This window comes from Perca fluviatilis, chromosome 16 (genome assembly GCF_010015445.1).
Source record: "Perca fluviatilis chromosome 16, GENO_Pfluv_1.0, whole genome shotgun sequence".
Lineage (NCBI taxonomy): Eukaryota > Metazoa > Chordata > Actinopteri > Perciformes > Percidae > Perca > Perca fluviatilis.
In genome coordinates, this window is record NC_053127.1 from 4,942,291 (window position 1) to 4,962,874 (window position 20,584).

Here is a 20,584-nt window from a genome sequence, read left to right on the forward strand (position 1 = left end):
TACTATTTAATTGAATCTGAAACTTTGATGAATCTCAAAGTTGTGACTCAGACCAACTGGTACTGTCCAACTTGTGCCCCAAAGATGTTCACAATTAACACACACACAAAACAGCCCATGGGCCCACCACCTGTGAGAGGAACCGCTGGGGTCGGGTGCGCTGCCACATGGGTGGCGGTGAAGGTCAGGGGCCTCGACGGACCAGACCCGGGCGGCAGACGCTGGCTCTGGGGACGTGGAACGTCACCTCTCTGTGGGGGAAGGAGTCGGAACTGGTGCGGGAGGTGGAGCGCTACCGGTTAGATCTGGTGGGGCTTGCCTCTACGCACAGTCTCGGTTCTGGAACCGTACTCCTGGAAGGGGTTGGACTCTTTTCTTTTCCGGAGTTGCCCAGGGTGTGAGGCGCCGGGCGGGTGTGGGGATACTCACAAGCCCCCGGCTGAGCGCCGCTACGTTGGAGTTTACCCCGGTGGACGAGAGCGTCGCCTCCCTACGCCTGCAGGTTGTGGGGGGCAAAACTCTGACTGTTGTTTGTGCATATGCACCAAACAGGAGTTCGGAGTATTCGGCCTTCTTGGAGACCTTGAGTGGAGTCCTGCATGGGGCGCCAGTGGGGGACTCCATTGTTCTGCTGGGGGACTTCAATGCACACGTGGGCAATGATGGAGACATCTGGAGAGGCGTGATTGGGAGGAACGGCCTCCCTGATCTAAACCAGAGTTGTTGTTTGTTGTTGGACTTCTGTGCTAGTCATGGATTGTCTATAACGAACACCATGTTCGAACATAGGGATGCTCATAAGTGTACCTGGTACCAGAGCACCCTAGGCCGAAGGTCAATGATCGATTTTATAATCGTTTCATCTATTCTGAGGCCGTATGTGTTGGACACTCGGGTGAAGAGAGGGGCAGAGCTGTCAACCGATCACCATCTGGTGGTGAGTTGGGTCAGGGGGTGGGGGAAGACTCTGGACAGACCTGGTAAGCCCAAACGTGTAGTGCGGGTAAATTGGGAACGTCTGGAGGAGGCCCCTGTCCAACAGACTTTCAACTCGCACCTCCGGCGGAGCTTTTCGTGCATCCCTGTGGAGGCTGGGGGCATAGAACCAGAGTGGACAATGTTCAAAGTTTCCATTGCTGAAGCTGCGGCGAGGAGCTGTGGTCTTAGGTTCTTAGGTGCCTCAAGGGGCGGTAACCCACGAACACCGTGGTGGACACCGGTGGTCAGGGAAGCCGTCCGACTGAAGAAGGAGTCTTTCCGGGATATGTTATCCCAGAGGACTCCGGAGGCAGTTGCTGGGTACCGAAGGGCCCGAAGGGCTGCAGCCTCTGCTGTGGCAGAGGCAAAGCAGCGGGTGTGGGAGAAGTTTGGAGAAGACATGGAGAAGGACTTTCGGTCGGCACCAAAGTGCTTCTGGAAAACTGTTCGCCACCTCAGGAAGGGGAAGCGGGGAACCATCCAAGCTGTGTACAGTAAGGATGGGACACTGTTGACCTCAACTGAGGAGGTAATAGGGCGGTGGAAGGAGCACTTTGAGGAACTCCTGAATCCGACTAATACGCCCTCTATGTTAGAGGCAGAGCTGGAGGATGACGGGGGATTGTCGTCGATTTCCCGGGCGGAAGTCAATGATGTAGTCAAACAACTCCACAGTGGCAAAGCCCCGGGGATTGATGAGATCCGTCCAGAAATGCTCAAGGCTCTGGGTGTGGAGGGGCTGTCCTGGTTGACACGTCTCTTCAACATTGCGTGGAAGTCTGGAACAGTGCCAAAGGAGTGGCAGACAGAGGGTGTGTGCCAATTACAGGGGTATCACACTTCTCAGCCTCCCTGGTAAAGTCTACTCCAAGGTGCTGGAAAGGAGAGTTCGGCCGATAGTCGAACCTCGGGTTGAGGAGGAACAATGCGGATTCCGTCCTGGTCGTGGAACAATGGACCAGATCTTCACTCTCGCAAGGATCCTGGAGGGGGCCTGGGAGTATGCCCAACCGGTCTACAAGTGTTTTGTAGATTTGGAGAAGGCATATGACCGGGTCCCCGGGGATAGTGTGTGGAAGTGGCGCGGGTGGGGTGAGGGGTCTCTACTCAGGGCCATCCCAATCTCTGTAAGACCAAAGTGAGAGCTGTGGTGCGGGGTTCTCGGCAGTAAGTCGGACTCGTTTCAGGTGAGGGTTGGCCTCCGCCAGGGCTGCGCTTTGTCACCAATCCTGTTTGTAATATTTATGGACAGGATATCGAGGCGTAGTCGCGGTGGGGAGGGGTTGCAGTTCGGTGGGCTGGGGATCTCATCGCTGCTCTTTGCAGATGATGTGGTCCTGATGGCATCATCGGCCTGTGCCTTCAGCACTCACTGGATCGGTTCGCAGCCGAGTGTGAAGCGGTTGGGATGAGGATCAGCACCTCTAAATCGGAGGCCATGGTTCTCAGCAGGAAACCGATGGAATGCCTTCTCCAGGTAGGGAATGAGTCCTTACCCCAAGTGAAGGAGTTCAAGTACCTTTGGGGTTTTGTTCGGCCGAGGGACAATGGAGCGGGAGATTGGTCGGAGAATCGGCGCAGCGCGGTATTACATTCCATCTATCGCACCGTTGTGACGAAAAGAGAGCTGAGCCAGAAGGCAAAGCTCTCGATCTACCGGTCAGTTTTCGTTCCTACCCTCACCTGTGGTCATGAAGGCTGGGTCATGACCGAAAGAACAAGATCCAGGGTACAAGCGGCCGAAATGGGTTTCCTCAGGAGGGTGGCTGGCGTCTCCCTTAGAGATAGGGTGAGAAGCTCAGTCATCCGTGAGGAGCTCAGAGTAGAGCCGCTGCTCCTTTTGCGCGCCGAAAGGAGCCAGTTGAGGTGGTTCGGGCATCTGGTGAGGATGCCCCTGGGCCTCCCTAGGGAGGTGTTCCAGGCACGTCCAGCTGGGAGGAGGCCTCGGGGAAGACCCAGGACTAGGTGGAGGGATTATATCTCCAACCTGGCCCGGGAACGCCTCGGGATCCCCCAGTTGGATCTGGTTAATGTGGCTCGGGAAAGGGAAGTTTGGGGTCCCCTGCTGGAGCTGCTCCCCCCGCGACCCGACACCGGATAAGCGGAAGAAGATGGATGGATGGATGGACAAAACAGAGGCACAGTTATTAAATATAAATTCTCAACCTGTGGGAAACACTGAGTAATATATATTTCTTGGAGCTAAATGTTGTACATCGTAGCTTGTTGACATGTAAAATTTCTCCATGTTGCATCACACATTAACTGACGTCATCGCAAATGATTCCCCTGCAGATAAAATCATGTCTATAAAACACCGCAAAGGAGATCTGGCCATTATCAGCAATGACCAGGAGACGAAAGAAAGAGAAGTCAACAGACTGGAACAACAGACACTCAGTGTAAACATTACTGTTCAAACTTTATTTTTACATTAATACTACTTTCATGATGTACTTGCAAACAAAAACAAACCCTGTAAACTATGCATACTGGGATGTATTCATAGGTAGACATATTGATATTTGGGAAAGGCAGCATGTTTCTGTTGTGATCGTTTGCACACTAATGTGGTGATCTCTTGACACCTAAATTGCCAGGACATTACTTGTGACATTTAACGCATTGTCTTGTTGTTTGCAGGTTAATGGAAAACTACACCTACAACAGCTACACACTCCAACTGGAGGGGTTAATTGTTTCTAAAGATTCTACGTACCTTGTCTTTCTCTTTTTCTTTTTCTCCTACCTGTTTATAATAGTCACAAATGTTGGTATTGCTGTTCTGGTTTTCATTGACAAAAATCTTCACCAGCCCATGTATGTCCTTTTTTGTAACCTGACCTTAAATGATGTACTTGGAAATTCTATCATGGTGCCCCGTTTGCTTTTAGACATGTTGCGTCCTCCCTCTGAGCGTATTATCACTTATAATGAATGTGTGGTCCAAGCTTTTGCAAACCACATGGTTGGCACCACTTCCCACACAGTGCTCATGATTATGGCCTTTGACAGATATGTGGCCATCTGCAATCCCCTGCGCTATGCTGCCATAATGACAACAAAATGGTGATCAAGCTGACAGTTTCTGCCTGGGGAGTGGCCTTAGTGTTGGTTGGGATTCTGCTCGGTCTGACCATACGGCTGAACCGATGCAGGACTCTGATCCAAAGTCCTTTCTGTGACAATGCCTCACTGTTTAAACTCTCCTGCGAGGATGTGTCTATTAATAATGTCTATGGCCTCGCTTTCACCGTAGTTCTGTTCACAAGTTCTATAGGCTGCATGGTTCTCACCTATACCAAGATTACAGTAGTGTGTCTCACCAGTAATAACAAGTCTTTGAACAACAAAGCCTTGAAGACCTGCAGCACCCATCTGGTTGTGTATCTGATTATGGCATTTAGTGGAATGTCTAACATTGTTCTGCATCGCTTCCCTCAGTACACAGATTTCAGGAAAATTAGTAGTATTATGTTTCCTATCATCCCTTGCAGCCTGAACCCCATTATTTATGGTTTGCAGTCCAAAGAGATACGAAGATTCTTGTCCAATTTGAAGTTCAAGAAAGTATTGCCATCATTGTAAAGAGAATTTAAGTTTCTTTTTGTAAATTAATCAGTGCAGTATATAATGTGGACTAAGGGTTCTCCACTGTACCCCTTTACAAACACAGAGTGCATGATCTCCTTTTAAATTGCAGCTCAGTAATAAGGGTTGATCTCTGACAACTGTGGTATTTGGAAAATTGAGATGCAAGGACCATGTACAATCTGTGCAAAAACACCAATGGTGTAATTTCTGGAAAAACACAATAGATTGATATTTATAACCATAAATTGTGGCAAGAAAATGCAAAATCACCTGTGTTCTCTTAATTATGTGGCAATAGTATTTTAAACTAAACTCCAAAGCCCAGAATCATTACCTGGGTTAGGGCTAACCTTAACCCGGATTATTTTTATACAAGGCCTATGGCACAATGACCTGAATTATTTCTGGAAAAATACAATAGTTTTATCTTTATAACCATATATTAATAAAATGTAAAACCATCTGTGTTCTCTTAATTATGTGGCAATAGTATTTATAAATAAACTCATAGCTGGAGGGAAAGAAGGGACGCCAGGAGAAAATTAGTAATCGTATGTAATGATAAACAAAACGTTGTGTTGCTTTATCTTTTTTGTGAATCCGATATAATTTTGAATCCTACATATATTAGAGCTACTTTATGTTTACAGCAACAAAAAATAAACGAAGAGTTATATTACATTACATTAAAGGTTATCTATGGAAGATTACTGTAAAAATCTATTTCATTAAAACAAATAAAATGTCATGACTTCTCCAGGCCTAAATTGTTCCATCCATCCATCTTCGTCCGCTTATCCGGAGTCGGGTCGCGGGGGGAGCAGCTCCAGCAGGGGACCCCAAACTTCCCTTTCCCGAGCAACATTAACCAGCTCCGACTGGGGGATCCCGAGGCGTTCCCAGGCCAGGTTGGAGATATAATCCCTCCACCTAGTCCTGGGTCTTCCCCGAGGCCTCCTCCCAGCTGGACGTGCCTGGAACACCTCCCTAGGGAGGCGCCCAGGGGGCATCCTCACCAGATGCCCGAACCACCTCAACTGGCTCCTTCGACGCAGCGAGCAGCGGGCTCTACTCCGAGCCTCCTCACGGATGACTGAGCTTCTCACCCTATCTCTAAGGGAGACGCCAGCCACCCTCCTGAGGAAACCCATTTTGGCCGCTTGCACCCTGGATCTCGTTCTTTCGGTCATGACCCAGCCTTCATGACCATAGGTGAGGGTAGGAACGAAAACTAACCGGTAGATCGAGAGCTTTGCCTTCTGGCTCAGCTCTCTTTTCGTTACAACGGTGCGATAGATGGAATGTAATACCGCACTCGCTCGCATTCTCCGACCAATCTCCTCCGCCCCCACTGTCCCTACTTGCGAACAAAACCCCAAGGTACTTGAACTCCTTCACTTGGGGTAAGGACTCATTCCCTACCTGGAGAAGGCATTCCATCGGTTTCCTGCTGAGAACCATGGCCTCCGATTTAGAGGTGCTGATCCTCATCCCAACCGCTGCACACTCGGCTGTGTGAACCGATCCAGTGAGTGCTGAAGGTCGCAGGCCGATGATGCCATCAGGACCACATCATCTGCAAAGAGCAGCGATGAGATCCCCAGCCCACCGAACCGCAACACCTCCCCACCCCGACTACGCCTCGATATCCTGTCCATAAATATCACAAACAGGATTGGTGACAAAGCGCAGCCCTGGCGGAGGCCAACCCTCACCTGAAACGAGTCCGACTTACTGCCGATAACCCGGACACAGCTCTCACTTTGGTGGTCCAGAGATTGGATGGCCCTGAGTAGAGACCCCTCACCCCATACTCCGCAGCACCTCCCACAGTATCTCCCGGGGACCCGGTCATATGCCTTCTCCAAATCCAAAAAACACATGTAGACCGGTTGGGCATACTCCCATGCCCCTCCAGGATCCTTGCGAGAGTGAAGAGCTGGTCCGTTGTTCCACCACCAGGACGAATCCGCATTGTTCCTCCTCAACCTGAGGTTCGACTATCGGCCGAACCCTCCTTTCCAGCACCTTGGAGTAGACTTTACCAGGGAGGCTGAGAAGTGTGATACCCCTGTAATTGGCACACACCCTCTGGTCCCCTTTTAAAAAGGGGGAACCACCACCCCAGTCTGCCACTCCTTTGGCACTGTTCCAGACTTCCACGCAATGTTGAAGAGACGTGTCAACCAGGACAGCCCCTCCACACCCAGAGCCTTGAGCATTTCTGGACGGATCTCATCAATCTCCCGGGGCTTTGCCACTGTGGAGTTGTTTGACTACATCAGTGACTTCCGCCCGGGAAATCGACGCCAATCCCCCGTCATCCTCCAGCTCTGCCTCTAACATAGAGGGCGTATTAGTCGGATTCAGGAGTTCCTCAAAATGCTCCTTCCACCGTCCTATTACCTCCTCAGTTGAGGTCAACAGTGTCCCATCCTTACTGTACACAGCTTGGATGGTTCCCCGCTTCCCCCTCCTGAGGTGGCGAACAGTTTTCCAGAAGCACTTTGGTGCCGACCGAAAGTCCTTCTCCATGTCTTCTCCAAACTTCTCCCACACCCGCTGCTTTGCCTCTTTCATGGCAGAGGCTGCAGCCCTTCGGGCCCTTCGGTACCCTGCAACTGCCTCCGGCCTAAATTGTTTTATTTTGAAATTCCAGATTTGAAAAATTCCATAATTTTGCCAGGTTTTCCATGATTATGGGAACATAATTATATTTCTTCTAATATAAAAATAATAATTAATATAAAAATACATACAAAAAAAGGTTTGTCATTCATTTTTACTCTTCCAAAACCAGGCATGGTTTAGCCAAAACCATACATTTTAGCACACAATTTTAGTGATATTTCATCCACTAAGTGCTGTGACACAAAGCAGACACTGGACAGAAACATGGTTCAAAAAATGTAAACGTAACAAAAAAAAAAGAATAAAAAAATGCTCGATCCTGGTTAACACACTCAACGTGGGCTCCCATGCACCAGTGGCGGTAACAAAGGTCAGCCCTGAACGGACTTATTAGAGCATTTCTTGGACTACAGTAGTAAACAAACATGCTGTCCGTGGTGGAACGTGTACTTCTATACTTTCTGCACAGACGGAAGAGAAAAGGGAACAAATGATGGGATTTTTGTTCTGAATGAAGAGTTAAGGAAGTGTCATGCATACATGTTCAGCCAGAGCTGAAGGGTCAGCTTTCTCTTGTTGTTTCATGCTATAGCGTTGCAAGCAATTCAGTTCAATTCAATTTTATTTATAGTATCAAATCATAACACGAGTTATCTCGAGACACTTTACAGATAGAGTAGGTCTAGACCACACTCTATAATTTATAAAGCCCCGACAATTACAGTAATTACCTCAAGAGCAAGCAGTGCGACAGTGGCGAGGAAAAACTCCCTATTAGGAAGAAACCTCGGACAGACCCAGGCTCTTGTTAGGCGGTGTCTGACGGTGCCGGTTGGGGATGTGATGAACAGTGGCGATAATAGTCACATTAATAATGGAACAGTGACTTCAAATGGTAGTCGCAGTAGTTCATGTTATATCAGGGCGCTGCAGGGCGTTACAAGATTTAGCGTGGCCCAGCAGAGCATGGGTGGATGTAGCAGGAAGCAGCAGGGTTCAGCAGGATGCATGACATTGCAGGGCACCGCAGAGCTTTGCAGGGAGTGCAGCAGGACCACGGCGACAGCTGCAACCAAGATCTTGGTGCCAAAGTACTCTAAGGAAATACACTGGGTGAAAAAACATAAGGACTCTGGGAAGTAAACTCCCCATAATCTATGATTAGTAACAAGCATTTCTGGGACGGGATGCACACAAATAGAAATAGAAAGGGAGAAGAGAGAGCAGCTCAGTGTGTCAAAGGAAGGAATTCCCCCGGCAGTCTAGAACTATAACAGCGTAACTAAGAGAGACAGGTCAAAGCAAGCAGCAACAATCTAGAGTCTAGCTTGACCTGAGCCACAATTTTCAGGTGACACACTCCAGAACACAACAGCGCATTAAATTGACCTTCTCACCTCGCTGTACATGATGACAGACACACACACACACAGACACACACACACACACACACACACTATAACAGTTCTATGTCTTGGGAGTCATTATAATGAATATTATAACTTATATAGTGGACAAACTATTTTACATTTCTTATTTCATTTAATCTTCTTTTGTCTTTCCTGTGGTGAAATGTGTTGTAAAGTTTGAATGGCTGTTCTCAGTCTCGACTAACTGCTACAGAAATGTGAAATGCTTGTCATAAGCTATCAGTTTAAACCTTAAACTGCCTATTATGTGAAGATAAACTTTTCATTAGTTAACATGTTAATGATAAATGGTTATGGCTGTTTGTAGTCTCTTTTAACTGTTACAAAAACATTGCATTGCAATGACAAACAAGAGCAGCCCAAATCCTGCACAGTAAAACCAAAGTCCAGCATCAACATCTTCTAGGTCTAGGTTCAGGTGATGAAAAACCAATCAGACCAGTATTTTTTAAGTTGTATGCATGGATACAATCAACAGAGATGGGAAGTAACGAAGTACAAATACTTTGTAACTGTACTCAAGTACATTTTCAGATATTTACTATTTATTTTTGTGCCGACTTTTTACTTTTAGTCCTTACATTTTTAAAATGAATATCGGTACTTTCTACTCCTTACATTTTACAAAATTGGCTCGTTACTTTAGTTTCAAATAATTTCAGTGGAGTTTATCGTTATTGTTTTTCGCGTCATCAATACCGAATTCAACAGGTCCCCCGCGTGCAACACAGACACTCCTGTTCGGTGGCCATAGCTTCACAATGTCTGCAGATACACCACCAGTCTCCCGAAGTACGAGGCTGTGTTGCAGCATTGACTACCGGTAGCTCTCTCTCTCTCGTAGCCCTTTCACGGAGCTCCCGCAGCTCTTCGTTCACCAAACTGTCTGTACACTTACAATGTTCTCAATGCTTCACTTGACATTTAGGGACCCTCATAATGCTACCGTTGAAGTTTGGTGATATTTCGAGCCTTTTTAGTGGTATAAATAGCGATTTGTTTTTACTTTCCCTGTGCCCCGAATACTAGCGTTGTAAGCTAATCAGCGGTCCACACTAGCTTCTTTTAAGCTACAAACGCATTGGATTAGCATGAAAACATGTCTCAGAGAACGATCGAGTGGGTACACATCTGTTATTAAACCATACGTTCGTTTTGCGCCAGAATTGTCCTTTAAGTCTTTAAGTCCTCTAATAATTCCTCATTTATGTCATCAACACATCCATGATTCACGGAAATGTTGTGTAAAACAAGGTAATATTTTTCCTTGTATTTATGTATGGTTTGCAAAAATGGGAACTGCTGGGTCCGTGAGATGAATGCAGTGCATGCTGAAGAATGTGTCCTAGGGGTGTGCAAAAAAATATATTCACATTCCAATCGCGATTCAAGCTCTACCGATTCAAAATCGATTCATAGAATTCCAAAAATCGGATGTCTACTGCAATCACATGGGAAAAGTAACTACATTTACATACTGGGAATCGTTTTTTTTAAATTGAGAATCGTTTTTTAATCGAAAATCGATTTTTAATCGAAAATTGATTTTGAATTGAATATTGAGCCTTAAAATCGAGATTGAATCGAATCGTGACATTTTCTGAATCGTGCACCCCTAGTGTATCCCATCATTCCTATTACTCTGGTCATTCACGTTACTGTGATTCATTTGATAAAAAAACTGTAAAAATGACAATTCCAAGTTTTGCCATTGTAATGTAAGCGATATGTTATTTTTGATATTTCTCTTGTGAAAATATATATTTTTTTTAAATTGATATGTCATCACACTCTAACATTAAGATGTTATTGGTCATTTGAATGACAAATATAATATCAAAAGCCCTATTCGCACGGGATAAGTATTACCTGGTGACCTCCAGTCATTTGTAATAATTGCAGAGGTTGTCTGTGATCTTAATCCAGTGCAAATCGGTCATGTCTGTAATTTGTAAAGTAATAATTCCCCCGCAAATGACCTACCATATTTCGCCGAAAACTGAGGTCCTGTGATAATATTAGTCCCGTGATTTGGGGTCTAATTGGCTGCGTTGTCAATTATAAATGAAAAGTTTTGACATCATATCCGGGGGATAATGTCTGTAAATTTGAGTAAAATACAGACTTCAGTTATCCCGTGTGAATGCGCCACACGAAACACAGCCGTGTGGGGGTAATTTCTAAACTACAAGAGGTCCCCCTGTAATACTAGTCCTGTGCGAATAGGGCTAAAGAAAAGAAATCAAAAATCTGAAGTAATCCCAGTGAAAAGAGGGACTAAATTACTGCTGGTATAACATATTACATATTTCTTATTGAAATTATAGTATATAGTAACACTTGTGTCTGTAACAGGTCTGACGTAAATATCAAAATATGAAGTAGATGAACAATCATAATATAAAAATATACGTAGCCTGAGATGGTACAGTATAATTTCTTATTATTTTCGGATGTATTCATTCCATGGATATTCAAAAAATGGTGATTCAATGTTAGTTCATATTTTAATTTTCCTATTTGAAAAGGCACAGATTTTTTTTTTGTTTATAACTGAACCCAGCCATCACACGCTGCGCCGTCACATCCCGCGACCACCCACCACCACAAGTAAATTCTCAACCTGTGTTGTTGAGATTGTTGACAGGTGCAATCACCAGCTTAGGGATTTTTTCATATTGCATCAGACATTGACTGACGTCATCCCAAATGTTTCCCCTGCAGATAAAATCGTGTCTACAAAACACTGCAAGCGAGATCTGGTCGTTATTAGCAATGAGCAGGAGACACAAGAAAGATAAATCAACAGATTGGAACAAGAGACTCTCAGGGTAAGCATTACTGTTCTACATGTTTTGTCACATTTTAAAACTTTATTTTTACATTGTTACTGCTTTCATGATGTACTTGCAAACCAAAAAAAACTGTAAACTGTGCATACTGGGATGTATTCAGTCATATCGATATTTGGGAATGGCAGCATGTTTCTGTTGTGACCGTTTGCACACTAGTATTGTTAGTGTTGTGGAACTTGATAATGCTGTTGCGGTTTCCTTTCACCATTATTTCTGCATCAGTAATTTACAATTTTGCAAGAGTTTGATCTTCACTCCCTTTGTTTTTGAGTACACTTTTAGTGCTGCTACTTGTTTTATTTTTACTTTGGTACATTTTTACATGTAATAGCGTGTTTTTCTATTGTGGGGTTACTATTTCCACTCATGTAAAGCCTTTGAGTACTTTGTCCATCTACTGTTGTGACTGAAAGGATAAAAAGCGCCTTCATATTGCTCAAAAATGTTGTCTTCATAGCAGTGTGTGTTATTCTTTTGTTATAGAATTTACATTTTTACCAGTTTGGGTTATTGCAGCATGTAAAGTATATCATTAACTATTTCACTCTCTCTTTCTCATTTTATTTCTGTATAGCTCAGATGGAAAACTATACATACAACAGCCTCACTCTTCAGCTCGAGGGGTTAATGGTCACCAAGACTAACAAGTACCCTGTCTTCTTTTTTCTGCTCTTGGCCTATGTGTTCATATTAACTGCCAACGTGGGCATCGTGATCTTGATATTGATGGATAGAAGCCTCCATCAGCCGATGTATCTCCTCTTCTGTAACCTGTCGATAAATGATGTCATGGGAAACTCTCTCCTGGTTCCACGGGTGCTCGCAGACATCCTGGTGCCCCCCTCTGAGCGCATTATTCACTACTATGAGTGTCTGATGCAAGCTTTTACCACACATATGTTTGGCACCAACGCACACACAGTGCTCATGGTTATGGCCTTTGACAGATATGTGGCCATCTGTAACCCCCTGCGATATGCTACGATAATGAACGGCAAAATGGTGATCAAGCTGACAGTTTCTGCCTGGGGAGTGTCCTTTGTTTTGGTGGCCATTCTGCTCGGTCTAACCATACGGCTGAACCGATGCAGGACTCTGATCACAAACCCTTTCTGTGATAATCCCTCGCTCTTTAAACTCTCCTGTGAGGATGTGTTCATCAATAACGTCTATGGCCTTGCTTTCACTGTCGTCCTGCTCTCGTCCTCTATATGCAGTATAATTCTCACATATTCTAAAATCACAGCAGCCTGTCTGACTAGTAACAGCAAATCTTTGAACGGTAAAGCCTTGAAGACCTGCAGCACTCATCTGTGCCTGTATCTGATCATGCTTGTCACTGGGCTGATCCCCATCGCCCTTCATCGCTTCCCCCAGTTCCCAGAGTACAGGAAGATTGTAGCCATTCTTTTTAACGTTGTTCCCGGCAGCCTCAACCCTGTTATCTACGGGCTGCAGTCCCAAGAAATACTCAAGTGTTTGTCAAAACTATTCCACCTTAAAAGAGTTAAACCATCATTTTAAATCTAGAGTTTTTTTTTCAAACTTTAAAATTGTAAAATGATGTTCTTTTCTTTATTTTCAGCTGTGTGAGGTAACATGTGAAGTCAACAATTGATGAATTTAACAGTGAACAATCTATGATGATAACAGCAATCACAAATATTGACCCAAACCATTAACCCTACAAAAAGTAGGAATGTTACATGTGGCATTTGATTCAAAAGAGAAGCTGTTTATTCAGAGAATGAAATGTAAAAGGAGGGCAATGCGGACACAACATGTGCACTATGTGATGCATGTGAGATTTTACGCACTCCTGTTTGTGTTTATGCAATTAAAGATCTTGGAAGCGTTCTGTCAGATAATGTCAGATAAGTTCAGGTTTGCAGTGTATGTGTGAAAGGGACTTTACGTTTATGTATTTATGTATTTTCTCTGCTCTAAATTTCCTACCTCAGTGGTAACAATAAGAAACTGTGATAGATGAAAATTGTAAAACCAAGTTGATTCTGTATTTTCCGATATTTTGTTTAAAATATTAAAGTTTTTCCAAAATGTGACTTATTTCCTGTTATTTACTTTTATAAAGAAGGCTTGTTTGGTATAACTGTAAATATAATAATCAAAATCATGAAATTCATTTATTTTTTTCATTTATTTTTTATTTCGAACAAGAATATATATGTATATATATATATATATATATATATAAACACACACACACACACACGTACATACACATACATACAGTTCTTACACACACATATATACATACACATACATACTATATAACTATAACTATTAATTAAATGTCCGTAGCAAGCCACCAAACAAAAAGAACAATATCTGTACAGTGTTACAAATAATATAAAAAATACTATTACAATTAATTGAGGATTTAAAGGTGCTCTAACCGATGTCACGTGTTTTTTAGGCTACAATATTTTTTGTCACATCAGCAAACATCTCCTCACTATCCATGAGCCTGTCCCCTGAACACAATGTAAAAAAAATGTGGTCTCTGTAGACTGCACTACGACACAGAACAAACAGTGTTCCAGCCAATAACCGACAACAAGGAGTATGGCTGAGCCTACAGAGACTACAAAATAAAACAGGAAACAGAAGCATCAACATCCACAAGGATGAAAACAGGGTAACACGCAACAGAGAACACAAGAGACAGAAAACCAGGACCCAGGGAATGAATTAACACAATAAAAACAGGAAAGACTGTAACAGACAACCACAACCACAACATAAGGTACAATTAATGAGAGGTAGAGATTAATAAGATGTCTATAGTTTATAGAAGATCTCACAAAAGTACAAAGAAAGTGAGTAGGTTTACATGCACACCAATATTCCACTATTATTCTGAAAATGTCAATACTCTGAATTTGATTCAGGTCATGTAAACAACATATTCCGGGTTGGATATTCAGAATAAGACCTTTTTCCGAAAATAGCACTTTCCGATTAAGACGTGGGATATTCCGGTATTACCGTAATTCCTCAAATAAAAACAAGTAGTCAATTTAAAGCCGGTACATTTACAGTGTTCAAACTGACACACAGTTTGATTAATTCTGACCAAAATTGCTTTGTCGCCCTTCTGGCTGTTGATTTTTGCAAATTTTTCTTAAAAAATGAATGATCTCTGTCCACTGGAACGCTATGGCTTTTCATTTAAAACAGTTTATGTAAAACAATTATACTCATCAAACAGATGGAATGAGAAATGAAGGCCTGCCCCTAATAAAAGCTTGCTTCAAATACAAGCCTGGTACCTTGAGGAATTACGGTATTCAGGTTTTAGAGGCATTCTTTGGACATGTATACAGCGTATTCAGAATATGCGTCTCAATCAGGGTGTTTACCACAGTTTATGCCCAGTTTACCACAGTTTACGGCCTCTTGCCTGTTTACGTCTTATGGTCAGCTCTGCGCGTTGCTATGGTTGCTGTAAAAGAAACAACCAGCCGACAGTTTGCAAGGCTGCAGACCCGATAAGAAGGAGAAACACAGCTACTTTTAAACATTATCAAAGACTTGGATACCAACAGGTTTTTGGATATGAGCTGACCTTTTTAAGAAGCTGGTTGAAGGAATGAAAGAGTGACGCTGGAACACTTTGCATGTAGACGGGAATATTAGTGGATTATACATGTTCATTAGCCATGTAAACAGCTCGGTCGGAATATCGTCTTTTTCAGAATAAGAGCAAAAACTGGAATATTATTTGCATGTAAAGATAGTCAGTGTCTCACATAGAGACAGAGCGAAAGCCATGCCCACCTGGAGGGAAAACACTCTCTGCTCTCTGTTGACTTGTATTGCGTTAAGGTTTCTTCCTCGTCATTTCCGTCTGCTAGCAAGCAACAGAAAAATGCCCAAAAGCTGCTGTGTGGTGATATTCACTACCAAAAGGGTTAACAACCCATGACTTAAGCTGCCGAACCGGAAAAACTGATCTTTTATGAAGACAAAAGTGGATCTTTTACCCTGTAGCACTTTGAGATTTGTTTCAAATATAAAGTGCGTTTTAAATAAAATGTATTATTATTATTATTATTATTACTACAGACATGAGGAATCAGCAGAGAGAATGGGAATACTGTGGGATCCTGACAGTAAGTTAACGTTATGTCCGATGTTAAGCAGGTTAGCTTAATTTACAGATGTGTAGTTAGCCTAAAACGGACATTTGGATATTTGACTTGGTATCTAAATGCTTGCTGCAAACTTAACGCTGGACATAATGTTAGCTTAGTGTTGGAATCCCACAGTCTTCCCATTCTCCCTGCTGATTCCTCAAGTCTGTACAGTACCCATTTTTGTCTTCATAAAACCTCAGTTTTTCGGGTTGGCAGCTTATAAAACTTAAGTCATGGGTTATTTACCGTGTTGGTAGTGAATATTACCACACCTGTTTTGGTGGAACATGTACTTGTCAGATTGGACAGCTAGCTACAACTCGCTCTCACTCCCAACTGGTAAAATATGGACGCTTGGTCATTGGCTGTCAGCGTCAGATACGACGCAAAAAAAAGAGTACTAAGGGCGTTTTCACACATACCTCGTTTGGTCCGGACTTTCGGACTTTTTAGTTTGATCCGAACCAAAATTAAAGGTGTGAAACCTCCCCCGGACCACGGTCCGGATCAAAAGACCAAATTTTGGTCCGACAAAAAGAGGTGGTCTCGGTCCGGACCAAACTGAACCATGGTCCGGTTCGTTGATAGTGTGAAAGCATTTTTTGGATGGCTCGGACTTTCGGACCAAATACAGGAAGCTCTGGCAGGCTCTCCTCGTGTTACAAGTCAGTTGAATAGCCTAAACTCGGACCCAGAGAGAGGATACGAGAGGACGGGGAAGCCCGTCAACAAACCAATCAGTTCTAAGTATCTGGAGACGCAGCTCACGTATGTGATGACGGCAGGACGTAGTTTTGTCACGTATAGATCTGTAGTGCGCTTGCAAAACTGCAGTGTGAAACCAAAACTTACCGGATCAAATGTATACAATGTAACAAAAACATGAACCTTGGTACGGACCTTGGTTCGGACTTTCATGTGTGAAAACGCCCTAAGAGCGACAACGGTAGCGAGTAGGGTTGGGTATCGTTTTTTTTTTTTCCGATTCCGGTGCTAAATCGATACTTTTAAAATGGTGCCGGTGCCTAAACGGTGCCTGAACCGGTACTTTTTGCATAAAGTAAAAAAAAAAAGAAGAAGAAAAAAAATTGTTGTTTATTGCTACGGCCATGGTCAAAATTAAAGATTTAATAATAATGTAATAACTATAACAATAACAATAACTTATTTCACCAGTAAATTGCTGTTGAACCCCAGATGGGAAAAGGGTATTTTACAATTACTGTGAATGCACCACGAGGCTACCGGTTTTAAGTGAATGCACCGTCTGTGTTGTTTAATTCCGACAACGGCAGCTGGAAGTGAACGCACCGTCTGCGTTGTTTAATTCCGACCATATAAACATAGTACTACTAGTACTACTAGTACTACTACTGTATATCTATGAATTGCGACAACGGCAGCAGCTGCTGCGCTGCAGAGCAGACTGTTACATCCCGCTGTTGAAGTCCTCCACAGTGAAATACAGTCACACTTTACACTGTTTAACGTTAGCTGTCAGCATTTGACCGGTGTTTAATCCAGCTGCTAGCTAAAGGTAGGCTAACGTTACATGCTGTCAGGTGTAGTGTAAAGTCAAGCACCGAAATGAGGCACCAAAACTTTCGTTCTTATTCGGTCTCGTTACTACCGTTTACGTCGGCAGCGGTTCCCTATTGGCACCGAGTTTCGGTACCCAACCCTAGTAGTGAGTAGTATGAAAGCCCAAGATTCCACGTGGGGAGGCTGGTTTTAGTGGTGGATGGGTCAAACAACACAGGAGACCAGGGTTTGTGTCCCGCGTGTCACTGAAACGTGCATTTTATAACCCCACCCACCATCTTTTCCTAAACCCAACTGTCGCGTTTTTCTTTTCCTAAACCTAAACTGTCCTGTTCTTGTCCCGTGTGTCATACACGTACCTTTTATAAGCCCACCCACGATCCTTTCCTTAACCTAACTGCGTCAAAAGTGACGCCAATAGTCCCGAACCAGCATTTAGATAAAGCTTGTTTAGATCTGACGCTAAAGGAGACTTTTAGAATCAATAACAACGCCAAAGGCACCTGACCAAGTGTCTGTATTTTACACAATGGGTGTGAGAATGTGTCTGGATTTACCCTGCAGAGATCTGAGGAGCAGTTAACCATAGTCCTCATGAATCCAGTTTAGAACGCCAACACAAAGAAAGAGGAAGTTGACGGATATCCGGCCTAAATGAGGGACATCTGGTGGAAACTCCCATGACCCCTTCAGAAAGCTTGCAAGGATGAAGAGATGGTCCGCTGGTCCACGGCGAGGAAGGAATCCGCATTGCTCTTCCTGTTTCTGAGGTTCGTCTCTTCGCCAAATAGACTAATTTATTGTCATTTATTTATTTTACTTTTTAATTTAATCTGAAACTTTGATGAATCTCAAAGTTGTGACTCAGACCAACTGGTACTGTCCAACTTGTGCCCCAAAGATGTTCACAATTAACACACAAACAAAACAGAGGCACAGTTATTAAATATAAATTCTCAACCTGTGGGAAACACTGAGTAATATATTTCTTGGAGCTAAATGTTGTACATCGTAGCTTGTTGACAGGTGCAATTTCTTCATGTTGCATCACACATTAACTGACGTCATCGCAAATGATTCCCCTGCAGATAAAATCATGTCTATAAAACAAAAGAGATCTGGCCATTATCAGCAATGAGCAGGAGACGAAAGAAAGAGAAGTCAACAGACTGGAACAAGAGACACTCAGTGTAAGCATTACTGTTCAAACTTTATTTTTACATTATTACTACTTTCATGATGTACTTGCAAACAAAAACAAACCCTGTAAACTATGCATACTGGGATGTATTCATATGTAGTCATATTGAAATTTGGGAAAGGCAGCATGTTTCTGTTGTGATCGTTTGCACACTAGTATTGTGATCTCTTGACACCTAAATTGCCAGGACATTACTTGTGACATTTAAAGCATTGTTTTGTTGTTTTCAGGTTAATGGAAAACTACACCTACAACAGCTACACACTCCAACTGGAGGGGTTAATTGTTTCTAAAGAGTCTACCTACCCTGTCTTTCTCTTTCTCTTTTTCTCCTACCTGTTTATAATAGTCACAAATGTAGGTATTGCTGTTCTGGTTTTCATTGACAAAAATCTTCACCTGCCCATGTATGTCCTTTTTTGTAACCTGACCTTAAATGATGTACTTGGAAATTCTATCATGGTGCCCCGTTTGCTTTTAGACATGTTGCGTCCTCCCTCTGAGCGCATCATCAGTTATTATGAATGTGTAGTCCAAGCTTTTGCAACACATATGTTTGCCACCACTTCCCACACAGTGCTCATGATTATGGCCTTTGACAGATATGTGGCCATCTGCAATCCCCTGCGCTATGCTGCCATAATGACAACAAAATGGTGATCAAGCTGACAGTTTCAGCCTGGGGAGTGGCCTTTGTGTTGGTCGGGATTCTGCTCGGCCTGACCATACGGCTGAACCGATGCAGGACTCTGATCCAAAGTCCTTTCTGTGACAATGCCTCACTGTTTAAACTCTCCTGTGAGGATGTGTTTATTAATAATGTCTATGGCCTCGCTTTCACTGTAGTTCTGTTAACAAGTTCTATAGGCTGCATGGTTCTCACCTATACTAAGATTGCAGTAGTCTGTGGGACCAGTAATAACAAGTCTTTGAACAGTAAAGCCTTGAAGACCTGCAGCACCCATCTGGTTGTGTATCTGATTATGGCATTTAGTGGAATGTCTAACATTGTTCTGCATCGCTTCCCTCAGTACACAGACTTAAGGAAAATTATTAGTATTATGTTTCCTATCATCCCTTGCAGCCTGAACCCCATTATTTATGGTTTGCAGTCCAAAGAGATACAAAGATTCTTGTCCAATTTGAAGTTCAAGAAAGTATTGCCATCATTGTAAAGAGAATTTAAGTTTCTTTTTGTAAATTAATCAGTGCAGTATATAATGTGGACTAAGGGTTCTCCACTGTACCCCTTTACAAACACAGAGTGCATGATCACCTTTTAAATTAAAGCTCAGTAATAAGGGCTGATCTCTGACAACTGTGGTATTTGGAAAATTGAGATGCAAGGACCATGTACAATCTGTGCAAAAACACCAATGGTGTAATTTCTGGAAAAACACAATAGTTTGATATTAATAACCATAAATTGTGGCAAGAAAATGCAAAACCACCTATGTTCTCTTAATTATGTGGCAATAGTATTTTAAACTAAACTCCAAAGCCCAGAATCATTACCTGGGTTAGGGCTAACCTTAACCCGGATTCTTTTTATACAAGGCCTATGGCACAATGACCTGAATTATTTTTGGAAAAATACAATAGTTTTATCTTTATAACCATATATTAATAAAATGCAAAACCATCTGTGTTCTCTTAATTATGTGGCAATAGTATTTTAAAATTAACTCATAGCTGGAGGGAAAGATGGGACGCCAGGAGAAAATTAGGAATCGTACGTAATGATAAACAAAACGTCGTGTTGCTTTATCTTTTTTGTGAATCCGATATCATTTTGAATCCTACACATATTAGAGCTACTTTATGTTTACAGAAACAAAAAATAAATTAAGAGTTATATTACATTACATTAAAGGTTATCTATGGAAGATTACTGTAAAAATGTATTTCATTAAAACAAATAAAATGTCATGACATCTCCAGACCTAAATTGTTTTATTTTGAAATTCCAGATTTGAATAATCCCATAATTTTGCCAGGTTTTCCATGATTATGGGAACATAATTATATTTCGTCCTTCAAATTAATATAAAAATACATACAAAAAAAGGTTCGTCATTCATTTTTAACCAGGCATGGTTTAGCCAAAACCATACATTTTAGCACACAATTTTAGTGATATTTCATCCACTAAGTGCTGTGACACAAAGCAGACACGTGACAGAAACATGGTCC

General features: G+C 42.8%; 1 protein-coding gene and 2 pseudogenes across 2 annotated transcripts; all 3 read left to right on the forward strand.

Annotated features, from left to right (window-relative positions):
• The first annotated feature begins 3,625 nt into the window (after positions 1–3,625).
• On the forward strand, positions 3,626–4,566 carry LOC120544274 (annotated as a pseudogene).
• Positions 4,567–11,357: 6,791 nt separating this feature from the next.
• On the forward strand, positions 11,358–13,272 carry LOC120575619 (olfactory receptor 52D1-like). 2 transcript variants are annotated; one of them, XM_039826429.1, is made up of 2 exons: positions 11,358–11,464; positions 12,063–13,272. In XM_039826429.1, exon 2 carries the CDS (start codon positions 12,068–12,070, stop codon positions 13,010–13,012), a length of 945 nt encoding a protein of 314 aa, XP_039682363.1. In that variant the 5' UTR covers positions 11,358–11,464; positions 12,063–12,067; the 3' UTR covers positions 13,013–13,272. The 2 variants fall into 2 exon arrangements, with proteins under 2 accessions (XP_039682363.1, XP_039682365.1); XM_039826431.1 differs by having other exon boundaries at positions 11,378–11,464; positions 12,068–13,272.
• Positions 13,273–18,622: 5,350 nt separating this feature from the next.
• Positions 18,623–19,566, forward strand: LOC120544275 (annotated as a pseudogene).
• Positions 19,567–20,584: the final 1,018 nt, after the last annotated feature.

Coding starts and splice junctions, on each gene's coding strand:
- LOC120575619 (XM_039826429.1), top strand. CDS start 12,068: ATGGAAAACTATACATACAACAGCCTCACTCTTCAGCTCGAGGGGTTA.